The sequence below is a fragment of the Lolium rigidum genome, chromosome 3 (genome assembly GCF_022539505.1).
Source record: "Lolium rigidum isolate FL_2022 chromosome 3, APGP_CSIRO_Lrig_0.1, whole genome shotgun sequence".
NCBI lineage: Eukaryota > Viridiplantae > Streptophyta > Magnoliopsida > Poales > Poaceae > Lolium > Lolium rigidum.
Window position 1 is genome coordinate 164,617,779 of NC_061510.1, and position 24,914 is coordinate 164,642,692.

Below are 24,914 nucleotides of genomic sequence, written 5' to 3' on the forward strand. Positions count from 1 at the left end.
CATATGCCCCTATGATGATGTCCTCGAAGGAGAGTGAGCCACCTTGATGTCATTCATGTGCTATTGAAGATGTGGCGTGACATTCCCTTTCTTCTTAAATATTCCACATGATGTAGATGAGGTGGCTTCTACGCTGCTGTTTTTGGTCATCATATTTTTTTATCTTATTCTAAATTTAAGATTGTTTTGTAGTTATTTTATTGTGTGTGGTTGTATAAATGCTATGGCCTATTTTAACAAACATGTCTTATGGGGATTTCCAAAGACAAAAATTCATATTAAGCCTTTCTACGTGGGATGTTTGATTCTAGGATTGGATCCCATAGAATCTCTGCTTCTTCCCCTCTTAAGTTTACCCATACATATTTCTTTTTGTTGACTCAAACTTTATGAAAATAACTATTTGTATATTTTTTTATGACACGGTCAAACAAATTTTGGTGTAAGCTTAATCATGTAGGATAAATTAGGCATGTTACAGTTGTACATTTTCTCTATTCTTGTATGTTTAGAATCTAACAAAATCTAAGGGACCTTGGTAATGTGAGGTGGGAGGAACACATGCAAAGTGCATCCTAAGGACCTCATAGCACAATGTGACAACCTATTCTTTGATAAGACCAGCCAACCAACTCTTAGTACCCATGATAACATTTTTTTACAAAACTAGTTCCCTCTTAAGCACCAGTCACACAATAGGCACATGCACTTACTATATTTCTTCGTTGTCTAGATCCATATTCTCATAGTTGTGTTGCCATAAAATAGTACCAAATGTCATGTATACCACATTCTAATGGCACACATACAACACCACATTCTAATGGCAGTATGACACACATACAACACCACATTCTAATGGCAGTATGACACACATACAACATATACATGTTACACTACTCGGGTACACATATCAACCGCGTGTGATCAAAGGGTAATACACAAAGGCATTGGTATTTACTGTTCCGACCAGGTGATATCCTCCATACCAACATTCTGATCTACCGAGGGCGTTCCACACTGCTGGTGAAGCATCAACGATGTTGTTGTCACAAGGGGGCTCATAGTTATGCTCACCGTCGCAACCGTACACAGAGTCACACTCGTCCACCACCTTAGCATACACGGACTTACCATTGGCGGTGATCTTGATTTTGTGTCCGCAACGAGCCATCTTCTTGAACCAACCCGTGGAGAGCGCAACAACCATTTCCTTGTCACTGTGGTAGGCCTTATCACACTCCGAGGGCCCACCGCCGTCCTTGCCCTTCTCGAAACTGTTGAGTGTGAGGACGGCCTTCGTGGCTGCAGTAACCCGTGGCGAGCAGTGGTACTGTGGGTACCTTTTGCCATCCTCGCAACAGTCCGGGTCATTGCTCCTTTCGCATTTGCCAACCTTTCCTGGGAGATAACCACTGGCGTAACACACGCCCAAGCTGGGCCGAAGGGACGATGCAACATGCGAAGCCGAGAGGGCAACCAGGAAGAAGAGTGCCACGGTAGTTGCGGTTGAAGCAGTAGCCATCTTTGCTTGCCTTAGACAGTCCTTCTCACAGTATTCCTGAAAACTTTATTTTGCTTTGGCTTGATTGTTGGGTGCTCGCCATGTATGTGCTTTTATTGGATAGTTGTGTTGCCAGTTGCCACTAGGTGTGAAGTGTGGACATGGATTTGGTGTCTGCCACGGCAATCCGTTGGTATGTTCAGATGAGAGATTAGACTGCACGGACTTGGCTGGCGATTTGTCGTGCCGTTAAGGACGGTTATCTCGTTGAATAATAAATTATTTACATGGGCCGAATCGCCGTTAGAGCCCTTCATTAATAGTCTAAGCATGTTAGACCGTATCGGCGTATCCATTACCCGCCTCGGCCATTTCTCTTCCAGCCCATACTCTTGTCTTCTCTCATTTTCCATTTTCCAGAAGGCCACACCAGATTCTATAAAAAAAAAGCTCTCCACCGAACCCGGTGACTCCCCGTCGCTCCCCTCGCGGAGTCGCGGCCGGAGCAGGGAGGCCGGAGACCTAAGCCGCAGGCTACCGCCGCGGCGTCGCCGTCCTACCGATGTTCCTTCTGCATCATCGGCACTTGCCTGCCGGGCTCCGGCCTAGCGGGTCGTCGGTCAGTTCGCATTCTGTGTGTTGCTTACCCTCCAGCTCTAGATTTACTTATTTGGTAGGTGTTCGATTGCCCATTCAAATGCTAATGAACATGTGCGACTATCCCTGTGTGCCCAAACGATAGCACGGTTTATCTCGTACAGATGCTGTTATATTGTGATCCAAATTCCAAGAAGAGGCTAACTTCTGACGAGCGGAGCGAGGCCCGTCGCCGGGTACGGATCGTTGCCACCGTCTATATATTTTCCCTGTAAGCCGCCGCTAGGGTTCGTCGCATCATTGTACACCCACGGCGTTTGTAAACACCACCGAAATAGTGAAGTTTTGCTGGCTGGCGCCCGTGGTTTTTCCCTTGTGTGTTGCAAGGGTTTTCCACGTTAAAATCTCGTGTCCCCTGCAGTGTTTTATTTTTCGTTCTTCGTTTATTGTGCATCTCGATTGTAACAAGTGGTATCAGAGCCCGTGTTCTTTGGATCTAGGGTTTACGAGATGTCGTCTCTGAAGTTCGATCTACCGCAGCTGGACTACACCACGAGATTTGCTTTGTGGCAAGTGAAGATGAGGGCGATTCTCGCCCAATCTTCAGATCTGGATGAAGCGATCGATGCTTTCGGCGAGAAAGCGAAGGATACCTGACCGATGCGGAGAAGCGAAAAGACCGTAAGGCTTTATCGTTGATTCAACTCCATCTCGTCCAATAATATTCTGCAGGAAGTGTTGCGGGAGAAAACCACCGCCGAGTTATGGGTCAAACTAGAGGAGATCTCGTTTGTCCAAGGATCTCACGGGCAGATTGCACGTGAAGATGAAGCTGTTCTCGCATAAGTTGCAAGAGGGAGGTTCGGTAATGAATCACCTATCTTCCTGGAAAGAGATTGTTTCGATTTGCAGTCTATAGAAGTTAAGTATGAGGATGAGGATTTAGGTCTTCTTCTTTTATGCTCGCTGCCTAATTCTTTCAGTAATTTTCGTGACACCATATTATTGAGCCGCGACAAACTAACTCTCGCGGAAGTTTATGATGCTCTCCAACAAAAGGAGAAAATGAAATCTATGGTGCAGGCTGAAAGTTCGTCCTCAAAGGCGGAGGCATTAGAGGTCCGTGGCAGGCCTGAGCAGCTGAGATAACTACTACCACAACAACGAGAGATAAGAGCAAGGGCGACAGAGGTCGCTCAAAGTCCAAAGGACGTGACAAGTTCTGCAGGTATTGTAAGAAATCTAACCACAATATTGATGGTTGTTGGAAGGCTGCGAACAAGGAGAAAAGAAACGGAACTTACCAACCGAAAAATAATGATGGTAATGGTAAGGTCTGCCGTTGTCACCGGTAAAGGTGAGGCTGTCGTTGTTGCTGGTAATGATGGTAGTGATAGTTCCGATGGAGATTGCTTAGCTGTCTTGGCTGCATGTGTTTCACGTGATGATGAATGGATTCTTGATACGCATGTTCGTTTCATATTTGTTGTAACAAAGATTGGTTCAGTTCTTATGAGTCCGTGCGAGTGGAGATTTTGTGCGTGTGGGGAATGACAACCAAGTGCAGCATTGTTGGCATTGGTTCTGTTCGGATCAAGACCCATGATGGGATGACACGCACGTTGACGAGGAGTGAAACACATACCCTCCATGGCGAGGAATTTGATCTCTTTGAGTACCCTTGATTGTGACGGGTACAAGTACAAAGGTGGGAACAAACTTTTGAAGGTATCATCAGGTTCTCTCATTATTATGATTGGTGATATGAATTCTGCGAAATTATATGTCCTTAGAGGTAGCACTTTGCCTGGTATTGCTGTCGCTCGTTAGTTCCGATGAATCTAGTAAGACTAACCTTTGGCATAAGCGTCTTGGACATATGAGTGAGCTTGGCATGGCAGAATTGGCAAAGAGAGAGCTAATTGATGGCTGCGATTTAGGTAAGCTTGAGTTCTGTGAGCATGATGCGTGTAGTTGACACGTCCGTTGAGAACCCCAAGAGGAAGGTGTGATGCGCACAGCGGAAAGTTTCCCTCAGTTAGAAACCAAGGTTTAATCGAACCAGTAGGAGTCAAGAAGCACGTTGAAGGTTGATGGCGGCGGGATGTAGTGCGGCGCAACACCGGAGATTCCGGCGCCAACGTGGAACCTCGCACAACACAACCAAAGTACTTTGCCCCAACGAAACAGATGAGGTTGTCAATCTCACCGGCTTGCTGTAACAAAGGATTAACCGTATTGTGTGGAAGATGATTGTTTGCGAGAGAAAACAAGTAAAACAAGTATTGCGACGAGATTTGTATTTCAAGTATTAAAAGAATGGACCGGGGTCCACAGTTCACTAGAGGTGTCTCTCCCATAAGATAAAAGCATGTTGGGTGAACAAATTACGGTCGGGCAATTGACAAATAGAGAGGGCATAACAATGCACATACATGACATGATAAGTATAGTGAGATTTAATTGGGCATTACGACAAAGTACATAGACCGCCATCCAACCGCATCTATGCCTAAAAAGTCCACCTTCGAGGTTATCATCCGAACCCCTCCGGTATTAAGTTGCAAAGCAACAGCACAATTGCATTAAGTATGGTGTGTAATGTAATCAACAACTACATCCTCGGACATAGCGCCAATGTTTTATCCCTAGTGGCAACAAGCACAACACAACCTTAGAACTTTCTCGTCATCTGTCCCGGTGTCAATGCGAGCATGAACCCACTATCGAGCATAAATACTCCCTCTTGGAGTTAAAAGTAAAAACTTGGCCAGAGCCTCTACTAGAAACGGAGAGCATGCAAGATCATAAACAACACATGTATAATAACTTGATAATTAACATGACATGGTATTCTCTATCCATCGGATCCCGACAAACACAACATAGAGTATTACGGATAGATGATCTTGATCATGTTAGGCAGCTCACAAGATCCAACAATGAAGCACAATGAGGAGAAGACAACCATCTAGCTACTGCTATGGACCCATAGTCCAGGGGTGAACTACTCACTCATCACTCCGGAGGCGACCATGGCGGTGTAGAGTCCTCCGGGAGATGAATCCCCCCTCCGGCAGGGTGCCGGAGGAGATCTCCAGAATCCCCCGAGATGGGATCGGCGGCGGCGGCGTCTCAGTAAGGTTTTCCGTATCGTGGTTTTTCGCATCAGGGGTTTCGCGACGGAGGCTTTAAGTAGGCGGAAGGGCGGAGCCGGGGGCCGGACGAGGGGGCCATACCATAGGGCGGCGCGGCCGGGGCCTGGGCCGCGCCGGCCTATGGTCCGGGGGCCCAAGGCCCCCCTCTCGGTCCTTTCCGGGTGTTCTGGATGCTTCCGGTGAAAATAGGAACCCGGGTCTTCGTTTCGTCCAATTCCGAGAATATTTCGTTACTAGGATTTCTGAAACCAAAAACAGCGAGAAAACGAGAACCGGCACTTCGGCATCTTGTTAATAGGTTAGTTCCGTAAAATGCACGAATATGACATAAAGTGTGCATAAAACATGTAGGTATCATCAATAATATGGCATAGAACATAAGAAATTATCGATACGTCGGAGACGTATCAAGCATCCCCAAGCTTAGTTCTGCTCGTCCCGAGCAGGTAAAACGATAACAAAGATAATTTCTGAAGTAATATGCCATCATAACCTTGATCATACTATTTGTAAACATATGTAGTGGATGCAGCGATCAAAACAATGGTAATGACATGAGAAAACAAGTGAATCATATAGCAAAGACTTTTCATGAATAGTACTTCAAGACAAGTATTAATAAGTCTTGCATAAGAGTTAACTCATAAAGCAATAAATCAAAGTAAAGGCATTGAAGCAACACAAAGGAAGATTAAGTTTCAGCGGTTGCTTTCAACTTGTAACATGTATATCTCATGGATAATTGTCAACATAGAGTAATATAACAAGTACAATATGCAAGTATGTAGGAATCAATGCACAGCTTCACACAAGTGTTTGCTTCTTGAGGTGGAGAGATATAGGTGAACTGACTCAACATAAAAGTAAAGAGAATGGTCCTTCAAAGAGGAAAGCATCGATTGCTATATTTGTGCTAGAGCTTTTATTTTGAAAACATGAAACAATTTTGTCAACGGTAGTAATAAAGCATATGAGTTATGTACATTATATCTTACAAGTTGCAAGTCTCATGCATAGTATACTAATAGTGCCCGCACCTTGTCCTAATTAGCTTGGACTACCGGATCTTTGCAATGCACATGTTTTGACCAAGTGTCACAATGGGGTACCTCCATGCCGCCCGTACAAAGGTCTAAGGAGAAAGCTCGCATTTTGGATTTCTCGCTTTTGATTATTCTCAACTTAGACATCCATACCGGGACAACATGGACAACAGATAATGGACTCCTCTTAAATGCATAAGCATGTGGCAACAATTATTATTCTCATATGAGATTGAGGATATATGTCCAAACTGAAACTTCCACCATGAATCATGGCTTTAGTTAGCGGCCCAAAGTTCTTCTCTAACAATATGCATGCTCCAACCATGAAGGTGGTAGATCTCTCTTGCTTCAGACAAGACGGACATGCATAGCAACTCACATGATATCCAACAAAGAATAGTTGATGGCGTCCCCATAAACATGGTTATCGCTCAACAAGCAACTTAATAAGAGATAAAGTGCATAAGTACATATTCAATACCACAATAGTTTTTAAGCTATTTGTCCCATGAGCTATATATTGCAAAGGTGAATGATGGAATTTTAAAGGTAGCACTCAAGCAATTTACTTTGGAATGGCGGATAAATACCATGTAGTAGGTAGGTATGGTGGACACAAATGGCATAGTGGTTGGCTCAAGTATTTTATGCATGAGAAGTATTCCCTCTCGATACAAGGTTTAGGCTAGCAAGGTTATTTGAAACAAACACAAGGATGAACGGTACAGCAAAACTCACATAAAAGACATATGGTAAACATTATAAGACTCCATACCGTCTTCCTTGTTGTTCAAAACTCAATACTAGATGTTATCTAGACTCTAGAGAAACCAAATATGCAAACCAAATTAGCAAGCTCTAAGTATTTCTTCATTAATGGGTGCAAAGTATATGATGCAAGAGCTTAAACATGAGCACAACAATTGCCAAGTATCAAATTATCCAAGACATTTTAGAGTTACTACATGTATCATTTTCCAATTCCAACCATATAACAATTTAACGAAGATGAAACTTCGCCATGAATACTATGAGTAGAGCCTAAGGACATATTTGTCCATATGCTACAGCGGAGCGTGTCTCTCTCCCATAAAGTGAATGCTAGGATCCATTTTATTCAAACAAACAAAAAACAAAAACAAACCGACGCTCCAAGCAAAGTACATAAGATGTGATGGAATAAAAATATAGTTTCAGGGGAGGAACCTGATAATGTTGTCGATGAAGAAGGGGATGCCTTGGGCATCCCCAAGCTTAGACGCTTGAGTCTTCTTAATATATGCAGGGGTGAACCACCGGGGCATCCCCAAGCTTAGAGCTTTCACTCTCCTTGATCATATTGCATCATACTCCTCTCTTGATCCTTGAAAACTTCCTCCACATCAAACTCGAAACAACTCATTAGAGGGTTAGTGCATAATAAAAATTCACATGTTCAGAGGTGACACAATCATTATTAACACTTCTGGACATTGCATAAAGCTACTGGACATTAGTGGATCAAAGAAATTCATCCAACATAGCAAAAGAGGCAATGCGAAATAAAAGACAGAATCTGTCAAAACAGAACAGTCCGTAAAGATGGATTTTATTAGGCCACCAGACTTGCTCAAACGAAAATGCTCAAATTGAATGAAAGTTGCGTACATATCTGAGGATCATGCTCGTAAATTGGCGTAATTTTCTGAGCTACCTACAGGGAGATAGACCCAGATTCGTGACAACAAAGAAATCTGGAACTGCACAGTAATCCAAATCTAGTACTTACTTTTCTATCAAAGACTTTACTTGGCACAACAAAACTCAAAACTAAGATAAGGAGAGGTTGCTACAGTAGTAAACAACTTTCAAGACACAAATATAAAACAAAAATACTGTAGTAAAAACATGGGTTGTCTCCCATAAGCGCTTTTCTTTAACGCCTTTCAGCTAGGCGCAGAAAGTGTTTCTCAAGTGTTATCGAAGGGTGGTGCGTCAACCTTACCTTGGGCTTTACCCTTACCTTTCTTATTGTTTTTCTTTCCCTTTGGTTTAGGAAATATATGATTTCCCCCTGGTATAGAGGTGAATTTCAGAGTGCCTTCTCCCACATCAATGACTGCTCCCAATAGTTTCAACAGGGATCTCCCGAGTATGATTTTTCCTGTTTCAATAACAAGATAATCATCAATGGATATTGTTCTTCCAAGTATAGTTGTATGCACACCTGCAGCTACTCCCTTAGGAATTATAATAGAGTTATCAATGAGAGTTATTTCTTCTCCTCCTTCATCGACTCCCCAAAGTTTCAAAGATTTATAAATGCTTTCAGGTATAAGGCAAAATTCATACATAATATCACAGTAGGCATGAAGAGTTCGATCACCGATAACAATTTTAACAGCAGGATCCCACAATGAAAGCTCAGAGTTCACTAAAACTTGATCAAGACGGTTACGAATGTATCCATAATTTTCATTTAAGCGAGATGCACTTGTCTCAAGAGTATTTAATCTATTATGAATGCTGATAAGGGCTGAATCAAAATTATTAGCTGAATCATGTGATGCAACCAACTTCTTTATGGTATTAAAAGCTTGATCCCCATTGCAATGGAGGAAATCTCCTCCCACTAAAGTATCCAAAGCATATCTATAGCGAACCATAAGACCAAAATAAAAATTACTAAGGAGCAAACTTAGAGTCATTTGAGGTTCAGTTTCACGATAAGAAGTAAAAATTCTAGACCAAGCATCCTTAAAACTCTCCTCATCCCCTTGTTTAAAAGTGAAGACTAATTCTTCAGGTGAAGAAGTAACAGGTTCAGAGCTAGACATGGTAACAAAAGTAACTAAATATATTTTTTTTGTATTTTTAATATAGAGTGCAAGACAGCAAATAAAGTAAAGCTAGCAACTAATTTTTTTGTGTTTTGATATAATGCAGCAAACAAAGTAGTAAATAAAATAAAGCAAGACAAAAACAAAGTAAAGAGATTGAGAAGTGGAGACGCCCCTTGCAGCGTGTCTTGATCTCCCCGGCAACGGCGCCAGAAATTTGCTTGATGCGTGTAGTTGACACGTCCGTTGGGAACCCCAAGAGGAAGGTGTGATGCGCACAGCGGCAAGTTTCCCTCAGTTAGAAACCAAGGTTTAATCGAACCAGTAGGAGTCAAGAAGCACGTTGAAGGTTGATGGCGGCGGGATGTAGTGCGGCGCAACACCGGAGATTCCGGCGCCAACGTGGAACCCGCACAACACAACCAAAGTACTTTGCCCCAACGAAACAGCTGAGGTTGTCAATCTCACCGGCTTGCTGTAACAAAGGATTAACCGTATTGTGTGGAAGATGATTGTTTGCGAGAGAAAACGATAGAAACAAGTATTGCAGCAGATTTGTATTTCGGTATTAAAAGAATTGACCGGGGTCCACAGTTCACTAGAGGTGTCTCTCCCATAAGATAAAAGCATGTTGGGTGAACAAATTACAGTCGGGCAATTGACAAATAGAGAGGGCATAACAATGCACATACATGACATGATAAGTATAGTGAGATTTAATTGGGCATTACGACAAAGTACATAGACCGCCATCCAACCGCATCTATGCCTAAAAGTCCACCTTCGAGGTTATCATCCGAACCCCCTCCAAGTATTAAGTTGCAAAGCAACAGACAATTGCATTAAGTATGGTGCGTAATGTAATCAACAACTACATCCTCGGACATAGCGCCAATGTTTTATCCCTAGTGGCAACAAGCACAACACAACCTTAGAACTTTCATCACTCTGTCCCAGTGTCAATGCAGGCATGAACCCACTATCGAGCATAAATACTCCCTCTTGGAGTTAAAAGTAAAAACTTGGCCAGAGCCTCTAGTAGAAACGGAGAGCATGCAAGATCATAAACAAAACATGTATAATAACTTGATAATTAACATGACATGGTATTCTCTATCCATCGGATCCCGACAAACACAACATAGAGTATTACAGATAGATGATCTTGATCATGTTAGGCAGCTCACAAGATCCAACAATGAAGCACAATGAGGAGAAGACAACCATCTAGCTACTGCTATGGACCCATAGTCCAGGGGTGAACTACTCACTCATCACTCCGGAGGCGACCATGGCGGTGTAGAGTCCTCCGGAGATGAATCCCCTCTCCGGCAGGGTGCCGGAGGAGATCTCCGAATCCCCCGAGATGGGATCGGCGGCGGCGGCGTCTCAGTAAGGTTTTCCGTATCGTGGTTTTTCGCATCAGGGGTTTCGCGACGGAGGCTTTAAGTAGGCGGAAGGGCAGAGTCGGGGGCCAGACGAGGGGGCCATACCATAGGGCGGCGCGGCCAGGGCCTGGGCCGCGCCGGCCTATGGTCTGGGGGCCCAGTGCCCCCCCTCTGGTCCTTTCCGGGTGTTCTGGATGCTTCCGGTGAAAATAGGAACCTGGGTCTTCGTTTCGTCCAATTCCGAGAATATTTCGTTACTAGGATTTCGAAACCAAAAACAGCAGAAAACAGAGAACCGGCACTTCGGCATCTTGTTAATAGGTTAGTTCCGGAAAATGCACGAATATGACATAAAGTGTGCATAAAACATGTAGGTATCATCAATAATATGGCATAGAACATAAGAAATTATCGATACGTCGGAGACGTATCGAAGCACTACATCTTTGGTAAGCATAAAAGAGTAAAATTTAATGCTTCCGTTCATACCACCAAAGGCATTTTAGATTATGTACACGCTGATGTTTGGGGTCCGTCCCGTAGAACTTCTAATGGTGGTGCTAATTACATGCTTACTATTATTGATGATTACTCAAGGAAAGTGTGGCCATATTTCCCGAAACATAAATCTGATGTTTTTAATGCTTTTAAGAAGTGGAAAGTTATGGTAGAAACCCAAACCGAAAAGAAGGTTAAGATACTCCGTATCGACAATGGTATGGAATTTTTTTCAAATGAATTTGATGAGTTTTGCAGCAATGATGGGATGGTAAGACATCATACCATTCCGTACACCCCTCAACAGAATGGCGTGGCTGAACGCATGAACAGGACCATTATTTCGAGGGCTCGCTGCATGTTGTCTAATGCAAAGATGCATAAAAGTTTTTGGCTGAAGCAGCCTCCACCGCATGTTATCTCATCAACGGGTCACCTTCTCGTTCCACTTGATAAGAAAACTCCAATTGAGGTATGGTCTGGTTCGCTCGCTGATTATTCAGATTTGAGAGTTTTTGGTTGCACTCGCTTACGCTCATGTTGATAATGGAAAGTTGGAGCCAAGGGTTGTTAAGTGCATCTTCCTTGGTTATGGTTCGTGGAGTTAAGGCATATAGATTATGGAATCCTGAAACTAAGAAAATTGTGTTGAGCAGGAATGTCGTTTTTAATGAGGCGGTTATGTTTAATGATAGTCCGTCTATCGATATTTCTGATGCTATTGATTCTCCTGATGTTTGTGATGATGAGCAGCACAGAATTGGCGTGTAGGTGGAGCACGCAGAGGAGAATGAAAATATGGTTCCTGAAACCAACAATGATGATAATGATGTTCCACCTTCACCACCTATTGTTCAGCGACAAGGACGGTCTATTGCTGCTGACCGCCCTAGGAGAAATATTGCACCTCCTACCCGATTAATTCAAGAATGTGATATTGTTGATTATGCTTTGAGTTGTGCTGAACAGGTGGAGCATGATATTGAACCAGCTACATATACTGAAGCCATTGCTTCGGTTGATAAAGAGAAGTGGGTAGGTGCGATGCAAGAAGAGATGCCATCGCTCGAGAAGAATGGCACATGGGATGTTGTGCACTTGCCTAAACAAAAGAAGGCTGTCCGCTGCAAGTGGATATTTAAAAGAAAGGAAGGTTTGTCTCCTAATGAGCCTCCACGGTTTAAGGCAAGGTTAGTAGCAAAAGGTTTCAGTCAAATTCTAGGTGTTGATTATAATGATGTATTCTCCCCGGTTGTGAAGCATAGTTCTATTCGTGCTTTCTTTGGTATTGTTGCTATGCATGATCTTGAGCTTGAGCAGCTAGATGTAAAGACTGCTTTTCGCATGGTGAGTTGGAGGAGGAGATATATATGGACCAACCTCGAAGGTTATGTTGTGCCCGGAAAGGAGGATCTTGTTTGCAAATTAAAGCGGTCCCTTTATGGTCTCGAAACAGATCGCCACGACGATTGGTATAAAAGGTTTGATTCATTTATGCTTACACATGGTTTTGAGAGATCTCGGTATGATAGTTGTGTGTATATCAAATTTGTTAATGGATCACCTATTTATTTGCTGCTATATGTTGATGATATGTTGATTGCTGCCAAGAGCATGAAAGAGATCACTATTTTAAAGAATCAATTAAGTAGTGAGTTTGAGATGAAGGATCTTGGTCCTGCTAAGAAAATACTAGGCATGGAAATTAAAAGGGACAGAAAGTCTAGTTTGTTGTTTCTTAGACAGGAAAAGTACATTGAGAAAGTTCTTCATCGTTTTAATATGAATGATGCAAAGTCAGTTACTACTCCTATTGCTTCTCATTTCAAGTTGTCAGCTTTGCAATGTCCTAGCTCTGAAGATGATATTGAGTACATGTCTCGAGTTCCCTATTCTAGTGCTCGTTGGTTCCTTGATGTATGCCATGGTTTGTTCACGTCCCGATCTGTCATATGCTATGAGTTTGGTCGGTCGATACATGGCTAATCCTGGTAAAGAACATTGGAAAGTTGTTCGGTGGATTTTCGTGTACCTTCGCGGCACATCAAAAGCTTGCTTGAGGTTTGGCAGGATTGGTGAGGGGCTCGCCGGATACGTGGATTCAGATTATGCTCGGCGATTTGGATAAGAGAAGGTCCCTCACAGGTTATGTGTTTACTCGTTGGTGGATGTGCTTGTTAGCTGGAAGGCTACTTTGCGGGATGCTCGTTGCACAATCTACTACTGAGGCTGAGTACATGGCTATTGCTGAGGCAGGTAAAGAGGCTGTTTGGCTGAAAGGTTTATATGCTGAGTTTTGTGGAGATAATTCTTGCATTAAGTTGTTCAGTGACAGTCAAAGTGCTATTTATCTTACTAAAGATCAGATGTTCCATGAGAGGACAAAGCACATTGATATTAAGTACCACGCAATCAGAGATGTGGTTGCAAAAGGTAAAGTGAAGGTATGCAAGATTAGTACTCATGATAATCCTCGCTGATATGATGACTAAGCCTGTCTCTGTGTCCAAGTTTGAGCTTTGCTCAAGCTTGGTTGGTATAACTTGTTTAGCCCAAGTGGCTATTGGCGCCAGCAAGTGTTTTCTTTGTTGATTCAGGTGATTGTTGAAGTTCATGCTACAAGGAATTTGTCTCAAGGTGGAGTTTGTTATATTGTGATCCAAATTCCAAGAAGAGGCTAACTTCTGACGAGCGGAGCGAGGCCCGTCGCCGGGTACGGATCGTTGCCACCGTCTATATATTTTCCCTGTAAGCCGCCGCTAGGGTTCGTCGCATCATTGTACACCCACGGCGTTTGTAAACACCACCGAAATAGTGAAGTTTTGCTGGCTGGCGTCCGTGGTTTTTTCCTTGTGTGTTGCAAGGGTTTTCCACGTTAAAATCTCGTGTCCCCTGCAGTGTTTTATTTTTCGTTCTTCGTTTATTGTGCATCTCGATTGTAACAGATGCGGGCAGGAATTGCCTGCACCGAGTTAATTCATATTTTTGCAGTACCAGTCGGCATCAGTAGTTCAGTACATTCCTAAGCACACTGCTAATTTGTTTGAGTAGAGGGCGACTGGCACTGGAAGTGGTGGATGTTTTCTTTAATCGGATACAAATTCTGACCACATATTTGACATGGCGTTTTATAGAGCTACAGGAAAACTATTTCAGCAACTACAATGCCACTAGATTTTTTCCAGATCTATGCCACTGGTTTAACTTTACATGTTACGTGGTGTCCATTCTCTTGGTTCTTCAGCCCAAATGTTTGTTTCTTAGCATGAAATTTTATGTCTACTTGCGTAGAGATGGTGTTCCGTTACCATACACATATTTCCCTGTATCCGTTGGAGATGGAATCATGGAGGTTGTAATATTTTCTAATGTGGATTCCAATGCCCCCCTCTACTAGTTTTTTATATTAGCGATACGTATTTCAAGTAGAAGAAATAGTTGGAAAATGACAAGTACTTTATTTTACTTACCAAAACCGAACTCCTTATGGGTTTGCTAAGTTTGTGCCGTTCCACTGCAAAAACACTCAGTGATTTTTAAAAACTCTTTAATTTCCATGATCTATAAATATCCATTTTGAAGTGGTGAATTGTTGGCAGCTATCTTGATTTTGATACGTTCTATTTGGTTTCACTACTAATGCCATTATCAGATAGAGGTGTCAAAAGTTAGCGTTGTCCATGCATGGCTGATGAGTCTCCTAGATGGTTAGATAAGTAATGAAGGATCCTACAGTATAATCTTCACTATAAGGGGCATTTTTCAAGGAAATATATATTTATTCTCTTCCACAGATGCATTGTTTTATCTAAATATCAGTACTTGAGAACTGGATTATCAGATTTATCAACAGAACCAGATGAATAGCATGGGCTGATATTTGAGCAGTGGATAAAAATCCTCCCGGAAACTGGAATGTACTTGTATTTTTCTTGCCTATTTGGCTTTCTAGTAAAATCCACACTTTGGAGGCGTTTGTTCGAAAAAGAACTGGAATGTGCTGCGGCAAAAGACTTAATTTTAGGGTATCCTGTCGCTTCTTTAATAGAATATAGAAGATACAGATGCTAAGCTAATCTTCATGGAATTTCATTTGAAAGGAAACAAACAGAAGAAATGATCCTATAGGAAACTACCTGTTCTTAATAGAAGGAAAAAATTGAGGCTAGCACTGCGATGTTTAGATTAAATAGATGATCTTGATGTGTTCGTACTGTTTCAAATGAGTTTTAACTTCTAATGCCGGGCCAAATAGTTGTCTGGTCGATTGGCATGCTAGGTGGGCCAACAAAATTAATTTTTTTTTCGCGAAAACGCAAAAGCCTTGCGTTTCGATGCATTGATAGATAAAGAAGAGTTTATATACAAGTCCGAGGGATGGACACACCACGCCGTACAACTCGACCCAAGAAAAAGGAAAAACCTAGACTAGGGGAGTAGCTGGCGCACACCCCGGGCTCCCGCGTCCGCCCAAAGCCTCGCGTCGGCAGCGATGTCGTTAAACACGGATGCCACCGAAGGTCGCGCATTGTCAAAGACCGCCGCGTTCCGGTGTTTCCAAATCCACCATGCCGTGAGCATGATAACCGACGACGTGCCCTTGCGCAGCTGGTGAGGGGCGGTCCGCACCACCAGCGACCACCACTCCGCGAAGTCACCCTCAGCCGTGGGTGGGCCTGAGGTGGATCGGATCCACGATAGGACTTCAAACCACACTGTCCTGGAGAAGGAACATCCTGTAAGAAGGTGCCTCATGGTCTCGGTAGACTGATCGCACAACGGGCATCTCGGCGCGTGCGGCAGCCCCCGCCGTGCCAGTCTCTCACCCGTCCAACACCTGTCGAGGCAGGCCAACCAGATAAAGAATTTCACCCTTGGTGGCGCCCAGGATTTCCAGATGAGCTTCCAGGACCCTGAGATGATTGCCCCCTGGAAAAGGGTGTCATAGCAGGATCCAGCTGAATACTGTCCATCCGTCGTCCAACGCCAAACCAACCTGTCCGCGTCCCCCAATAGTTGGATGTCCCTGAGTCTACCCCATAGCTGGACGTATTGCCACAGTGCTAGGACGCTCGGTGCACCTACAATATCGGGGATCCAGCTGCGGTTATCGGGGATCCAGCTGCGGTTAACCACAGCTGGATCCCCGATATTGTAGGTGCACCAACAAAATTAATGGTATAACTATAACCGATTAGACTTCTAGTATACTAACTGGTGATACCTGTAGCGTCCAGATGCATTGATATTCTTTCGTCAGTTTCAGCTACTAGTTGTTGTAAACTTGTAACTAGTGCAGAGAAGGGTATAGGCAATTGGCTACTCTGATGCTTGTTAGACTAAGAACAAGTTTGGGCAGGTGTCCAAGGATGTACTCGCTTCATTTCCTTGTACTATGCCCCCTCTATTTTGATACGAACTTTGATCATGAAGGTGAACAGACAAATGCGAGTTAAATGCCATAAAAAAGTATACACAATTGAATTTAAAAACTTCTTTGAAATGTGAATCAATGATATATTTTTATTATAGAATATAACTCATATTTTAATAATCAAATTCATGTTCAACCTTACACTCAAAATACTCAGGGCATTGTAATACCAAAATGGAGGGAGCATCTGTAATACCCAAAATTTGACCTGGTGTTGCGTGGTTCTCCTTCAAATTAACTTTTGTTTCAAATAGCCAAACTGTTCAAATATCTGAAAACTAAATGAGCTTTCACGGCACAAGATCAATTACATTACCAACTTGCTAACATACAAAATATTTGTGCATCACCAACTTACATACAAAATACTGGTTGTAATTATGGAGTAACTTAATGGCATTATAGTATTACTCATAGCTTTGGGAAAATAACGAGTTGTTAGCAGCTGCCTCATCACTAAGAGTAGCATCACACACATACTGGTGCATTATGTTAAGGTGCAATTTAATGAAAATACAGTAACACCCATAGTTTTCGTAAATTACAAATAGATTATTTTTCTTCAACTAGAAAATATCACCGACAGTAGCATCACACACACCATATGCTTTATATAAGTAAGGAACATACAGTTCCCTTTTGTATACCCTTAAGTGTAGAGTAGCACGACATGTAATGGTGCCACTCACACATCAGACCAAGTGATCACATAGTGCTCTGAGCAAAACAATTCAGCGATTCCTATGCCACTGTGTGTGTTTGTCACTGAACTATACCACTGGTTTAATGGGCACATAACATACTGTCTCTTTTTCCTGGTTTGTCAACTCCAATGTTAGTTTCTGAGCAAGCAAATTGATGTGTAGTTGATTCATCGTGATCACATGTTCCCCTGTGAATGGTGAAAATTGAAATAAGGTGAATCACAATATTAATCTCTACTAGCTTTGGTATTATTAAGTATTATTTTGAATAGATTGATATTTGAAAAATTGCGAGTAGCTCATTTTACCAATTGAAACTAGCATCTTATGTTTTTTTTGTAAATTTGTGTTGTTCTACAGTTCTACTCTAAAAAAAGGAAAGAATTTTGATGGAACTGAGAAGGCTGGCCATTTTAACAGAGAGACTAATAGAAGAAAAATAAAATAAATGGAAATTTGAGTGCATTACAGAGGAAAATATTTTGGCCCAAGAAATGCAACATGTGTGTCCTGCTTTCAGTTAGTTCGTTCATGTATTAGATGCTATCAAGTACTTTAGCACAAAGATGTAATGGAAGACTGTAACAGTTATACTGAAAAGGTGATCCGATTATCTGACAGTCATCGACAACATTGCTGGGCGGCTACCAACATGGAAGGCTGGCCTTATGAAGAAATCTGTCCGCCTCGCCATGGTTAAGTCCGTCCTCAGTGCAATCTCGGTTCACCAGCTCTTGGTCTTTGCACCACCGAAGAAATCCCTGAAGGCAATGGAGAAGATTGAGCGCGGATTCTTGTGGGCTGGTCGTGCAGCTGCCAATGGCGGCCACTGTCACGTCAATTGGAAACGTGTCTGCCGGCCCATCTCCCTTGGAGGCCTGGGTGTCCATGACCTCAAGCGTGCTGGCCTCGCCTTGAGAATGAGATGGCTTTGGCTATCACTCACTGATGACAGCCGTGCCTAGAGTGGCCTTGACCTGCAGTTCTCGGCAGATGAGTGCGCGCTATTTTTCGCCTCCACTTCCATGAATGTTGGCAATGGCCACAAAGCGCTGTTCTGGGAGGACCGCTGGATCAGCGGACAAGCCGTTCATGAAATCGCGCCGCTCCTGTACAACTGCATACCCAAGAGGAGAAGAAAGCTCAGGATGGTCCACAATGGTATCCAAGGGAATAGCTGGGCCCTAGACATCCAGGGAGTGCTCGGCATACATGAAGTTGGGCAGTACCTTCAGCTATGGCAGAAGATTCAGAACACCACTCTGAACACCCAGCCTGACCAGCTCGTTTGGATATGGACCACCTCTGGCACCTATACGGCCAATTCATGCTACCTATCTACCTTCCATGGATCAACCACTTGTTTATGGAAGCTGATTTGGAAAACATGGGCGCCGCCCAAGTTGAATTTTTTTCCATTGGTTGGCCAACCTTGACAGATGTTGGACCGCGGAGCGTCTGGCTCGCCATGGGCTGCCTCACCATTCCAGATGCCTCCTCTGTGATCAAGCACCTGAGTCGATGCGGCACTTGATGCTGGAATGCCCCTTTACCAGGCAGGTGTGGCATGAAATTATTGTCTGGCTCAGAATGACAGCTAGGCCACCTGACGACGAGCTATCCCTCATGGAATGGTGGCGCAAAGCAAAGCAAGACACCCCCAGCCCTATGCGCAAAGGCCTGGCCAGCACCACCCTCCTGATCCCCTGGATGACATGGAAGCATAGAAATGACTGCGTCTTCGAAGGCGCCCAGCCATCTGTCCGCTCTCTGGTGACAAGGATCAAGGAGGAAGGCAGGCTCTGGGCGCGGGCTGGTGCACAAGGGCTTAGAGTAGTTCTGCCTCCCACTTGGGACGTGCGCTGATTTTTGGTCTAATCCCTGTAATCTCCCTCCTAGGAGGATGTAACCCAAACTCTTTCTTTTCATTGAAATGAAACACAAAGGTCCTTTGCGTTTTTTCGAAAAAAGATTTCGTGGTGCATGTTTCTGGATTTATACTAGACCTGCTTCTTTTGTTTTCCTCCCAGCTCTTTCAATTCTATTCGCATATCTTTCTATTGTTCCAAATAATTTCCTTGTGCTGTTATAGTTCGAGACTTCGAGGTGTTTGAGTCACTTCAACTTTTAGAACATGTTACTTGATATCTATACTGCCAGTGCCACATACATAGAAGCTGGAGTAGTCAAAAGAGCATCACGTGCATTGGTCTTCAAAACTTCTTTAATTGTTGCTGTCTATGAAAAGTTTTCCGTGATTGCGCCTTGTCACAAGATGTCTTGATTTTTTACACCCTGCGTAGAGTCACTAATTTCATTTTAAGATAAAGGCATTGGAAGTTTGAGGTTTGTCCATGCATTGCAAAGTAGTTCAATAGATTACCTGGTGAACGTACTTCCCAAAATCAGCGAGACATGGTATATGTGTAATCCCTCTTTTCTGATAACGTACTAGAAGTCCCTCTAAGTTATTTAATGGAAATTATATATTAAAGCGACATCATATTTACATGGACAATGTATCTTCCTGCAGTAACTCTGTACATGCTTTTATATCTCGTGCTGACTGCTCTTGTTTGCGTGCTCTACAGCTGTCCTGTTTAATCCTCTGACCAGGTGATATCCTCCATACCGACGTTCTGGTCGAGCCCCAGGGCGTTCCACACAGCTGGCGAGGCGTCGACAATGTTATTGGCGCACGGCGGCTCGTAGTTGTGCTCGTTGTCACAGCCATAGACAGAGTCGCACTCGTCCACAACCTTAGCGTACACGGAGTTGCCGTTGGCGGTGATCTTGATGCGGTGGCCGCAGCGTGCCATGTTCTTGAACCAGCCGGTGGAGAGTGCGACGACCAGCTCCTTGTCGCTGTGGTAGGATTTGTCACACTCCGACGGACCACCACCATCCTTGCCCTTCTCAAAGCTGTTGAGTGTAAGGACGGCTTTGGTGGTCGAGGTGACCGGCGGCGAGCAATGGTACTGTGGGTATCTCTTACCGTCCTCGCAGCAGTCTGGGTCATTACTCTTCTCGCAGTGGCCGGACTTGCCTGGGAGATAGCCGCTGGCGCGGCAGACGCCGAGGCCGGGGCGAAGTGAGGAGGCGATGTGAGACATGGAGAGCGTGACCAGGAGGAAGACGACCATGGTGGCTAGAGCTCTGATGGTGGCCATTTTAGCTTCCCTTAGATTAGCTTCTCACTCTGTTACTGACTCCTGATGAGTTTGGCTTTGTTGCTTGCCTGCCTTTGGAATTATTGTGTGCACATCGTTTTTGTAGTAGCCTTGCCGTGCTAGGTATGAATATTCTATTGTTAGGTTGTTTCGTACGGCAGTTCGTCAGATTGACTAGTGAATTGTGGACGTGTTAACGTACCGTGCGGTCTCAAATGGGATTGTGATTACTGTTCCAAATGGTTATCTTGTTACATAACCTGCTAGACGGGCCAAACACGTTTACTTGTTAATTTGGTTATCTTGTCTATCAACTGGCTTGCCACGATGTAGATCATCTGATACGTCAACAAGTGCATATATTTGTTTGTACAGTCTTTGATCTCAAACACAGAAATGCACTTTACACACAAAATCTCCATCACTATATGTTCAACATGTTACCAGAATTAGAACTTTAATCTACTCCTTTGTACGGCTAGATTTCTCTATTATTGAAGTACTACATTCTTTGCGGCTCCAGAAGGAAAGGGTGAAAAAGGCAGAGTCCATAACAGGCAATGTGAAAACCTTTAGGATAGTGTGGCCAAATGAAAATATAATACTCCATCCATCTGAGAAAATATTTTTAGATTTGTCAAAATTTGAATGTATGTAATCAGTGTATATACAATTAACTTTAGACTAAATTAAAACATCATTTCTACTTTCTTTATTCCATGAAGGCTGTCTGAGATTAGTCAAAAATTAGATGTATCTAGATGCTATTTAGTGTCTAGATACATTCAAATTTTAATAAATTTTAGACAACCTTTATAGGATGGAGAGTGTAGAATGGATGAAATAGTAAATATAAAACTAAGGGAAGAAATAAGTGGCGGGAACAAAGGGATTTTCCACCAATAGAGATTAATGGGAAGGAAATAGTGGCTGCATTTGTTGGATCACGTGAAATTGTGTGCCAACCTCTTTCGAAACATTGCAAGTTGATCATGATTGCTAAATGGTTGTATTTAAAATGGTTACAGCTGCTGCTTTATGGAGTGTGTATAAGTTCAGAAATTATATTCAGTTTCAAAAGGTTAAATGCATTGTGGTATAATGGTATGCTTGGCTTGCGCTTGTGTGGGTGAAAAGAGATGGCAAACCAGAAATCCAACTCGGCTCTCGAGAGCATATGCTCATGCATTTGGAAAATAGTTCAAAGAATGTTTAAAAGTGTGAAAGAAATAGACTCATACATGTTTTCCTTGGTCGTCTGCAACTATTAATGGAGAAAACACAAATATTGTGATATGCGCTAAAAAGGCAAATTAAGTGCCATATTCATTGCTTATTTAGAGCACTGAACTTGTTCTTTTATCGGATATTTTTTAATGCAAATTTGCATGAATACAGACCATAGTAACAAATACTTCCTCCGTTCTTATTTAATTGACTTTGATTACAACCACAGCTAGTTCATTTGCTTTATATCCATGCATCGATGAGGTAGCACAAGTAAACAAAATTTTATAGAAATTAATTTTATGTTCATTTATTTTGAATTTATTAATTGTTATCCCAGGAGCATATGCCCATAGGACTATAGGAGTCAAAACTCTACTCTCACTACAAACTGAATAATTTGTCCTTTTTTACCTGATATAATTTGTTTCCTTTGAATGGATGAAATAGGGGTGTTGCCCTTTTTTGCTCTAAGATACGTGTATTATGAGAACAAAGTGACTCGGTGGCTTGTGGTGCGAGAGTGCACCCCGTCCATCGTGGTTCGAATCCTGCATTCGACAGGCGCGCTCATGAAGTTTTTCTTTTATAAAATGCCAACGGAAAGCTAGTGCTTGGGTTGGTCTCGTTTTTTTTTAAATAGGTGTATTATTTTTGCCGAGACTCGGTCAAATCAGGATCCACTTTTTGGGCAACGCCTCACGCCCAACGGAAGCCGCCACTGATAATCCGTCGTCTCCTGTCTCCCCCGACTCCTCCACGACAGTCCCACTACTCCACTACATGGCGTAGTTCCATGGCCGGCGCCGGCGATTGCCCCGCCACATTGAGCCTTCTGCGGCCACCAGAGAGCCCACAAGTGCTACGCTTGATGCCTTTATTTCCCTGATTATCTTCCAGTTCCTTTTTTCCTCCACGGATCTATAATATCTGTCATGTATTCCTCAGATTGGCCAGCCTCCACGGATGGATCACTCCAACAAGATGGGCAGCTCCCTTGCCGACCTCACCGACGACCTCCTCGTGGAGATTTTCTCCCGTCTCCCGGTCAAATCCGTCTGCCGTTCCAAGTGCGTCTCTCGGTACTGGCACGGCCTCATCAGTCACCGCGCCCACCGCAAGAAGCTCCCACAGACTCTCTCCGGCTTCTTCAGCCGCCACATTAGCCAGGGCGACGGGCCCCGTTTCGACAGTATCTTGGGAGTACAGGAGCGGCATGTTTCTGACCCATCATTGTCCTTCTTGCCCGGCTATAGGACTGTTAGGCCCGTAGACTGCTGCAATGGCCTCCTCCTATGCCTCTGTTCCAAGGATAGCACCAGCAATGAACGCAATTACGTGGTGTGCAACCCAGCTACAGAGAAATGGCTAATCTTGCCTGATTCCGGCCGCCACAACGAGGTCTTTGCAAGACGTTTGTGCTTCGATCCGGCCATCTCATCCCGCTTCCATGTCTTCTCCATTCTAGAGGATGTGGATGATTGCATCACTGACGTGGAGATATACTCGTCGGAAGCAGGTGAGTGGAGTCACAAGGAGAATGGTTGGTCCCAAGAAATTATGTTGTACGACAGAAGCGTCTTTCTCAATGGCATGCTGTATTTCAAATCCTATGATTCGGCGGTAGTTACCGTGGACAAGGAGGGGAAGACATGGAAGACCATTCCTTTGCTGGAAACTATGGCTGTTGAGATCTCTCTTGTCTCAAATGAAGCTCTAATTGGCCAATCTCAGGGCCGCTTGCATTATGTGAATGCTAGGGACAGAGATGCCTCCACACTATCAGTCTGGATCCTAGACAGCCATCACAGCGGTAAATGGATCTTCAAGTACAATATCAGCACTTCCAAGCTTTTCGGGCATAAGGGATTCAGGCTTTCACGAAACTATACTTTGATTGCAATTCATCCGGACTGCAACCTGATTTTCATTATTTTGAATGGTAAGAATTTGCTACTGTCGTATGACATGGATCGCGGGAAAGTTCGTGTTATCCACAATCTCAAAGATCCTTTTGATGAGCGATACAATCCATATCTTCCATATGTTCCCTTGTTCACATAGACAGAGTCATTGACTAATCATCAATAGATATGCTACTCACAGAGTTAAAGACCACAGAAATCATGCATACTGGTGTCTTTGCAACTAGGACTCTTGGGTTGTGACTTGTGAGCTGTGACCAGATTAAACAATAGAGCAGCAGATTAGGTTAATCTTTTTTCTTTATTTTTTCTTGTGCTTCTCATGCATATCTGCTTTTGTTTTGTAACAAACTTTAGTCATCATGTAACTTGACTTTATTGAAATAAACGATTCAGTCAATTCCATTTGGGTATGACTAATTATGTATGCTGACACTTACTAGCTGCACTTTTAACTTTTAAGGTTCCTAAGTACTGATTGGGTTACTGAATGTTATCTCCTGTTATGTCATATTGCAAACATGCATTCATATTCTCCATTTCATAACACATTCTACTAATGTGAAAAGTTATGAAACATGTTCACTTGTGGATATTGCATCAAATGGTACTCACTAGGAATTTTGTAAACCACAATGGTACATATTATAGAAACAGTGAGCAAACTAAAAATACCAAATCTTACATTTCGTTTACTTCTCTGTGAAAAAAATCCAGAAGTAAGGAGACATCAGAATAAGTTAACTAGAAAATTCGGTGACCCGTCAGTTTTTCATGCATGAGAATATGTAATGTCATATGCCATGTATCGCCGGGAAATTTGTGTTATCCGCAATGTCAAAGCTGAAAGATGCAGTCTCAAAATACAGAACTTCTTTGCAAGTCATTATCATGCTCCTGCAGTTTTGTGTGAACAATATATTACTAGAACTTCTTTGCAAGTCATTATCAATGCTTCAGTGCTGGAACTTCAGGCAAGAGAGTGGTTTATGGGAGATGTTCGTGCAGATTTGAATAGTTTCTCAAGAGTTCGATTACTGCGACCACCTTATCCACCACCGGTGCCAGAATTTTTTCGCAATCACAAGAAATGGATGGCAGGTAGTTTGAAACATATGGCTGAGATTGTGCATTGGATCTGTTCAAGGAATGAACTGATGGACAAGTGTTGCGTCACATGTATGCTGAGGTGTGAATTCAGGTTGAGTTCTGATCAAGGGCATGGTGAGCAGTTTACTTGTAGTGCGAGAAAATCTGTGAAGTTACAGTGCTGTATCTTTTTTCCTAGCATCAGGATGGAACTAGTGCCATGTCCTTCTATATCGTTGTCCTGCAATTTATTTGTTGCAGAAATTGGTGGACCCTGGAGGTTACACTTTGGATGGACAACTCGGAAATTTTAGTAATTTTGCTAGTTGTGGCGCTATTTGTGAAATAGCATGAT

General features: G+C 43.1%; 1 protein-coding gene and 1 pseudogene across 1 annotated transcript; one reads left to right on the forward strand and one right to left on the reverse strand.

Annotated features, from left to right (window-relative positions):
- Positions 1–957: 957 nt before the first annotated feature.
- On the reverse strand, positions 958–20,318 carry LOC124695767 (annotated as a pseudogene).
- A 2,193-nt stretch (positions 20,319–22,511) lies between these two features.
- Positions 22,512–23,609, forward strand: LOC124700886 (F-box protein At5g07610-like). Its single transcript, XM_047232944.1, has one exon. It carries the CDS (start codon positions 22,512–22,514, stop codon positions 23,607–23,609), a length of 1,098 nt encoding a protein of 365 aa, XP_047088900.1.
- Positions 23,610–24,914: the final 1,305 nt, after the last annotated feature.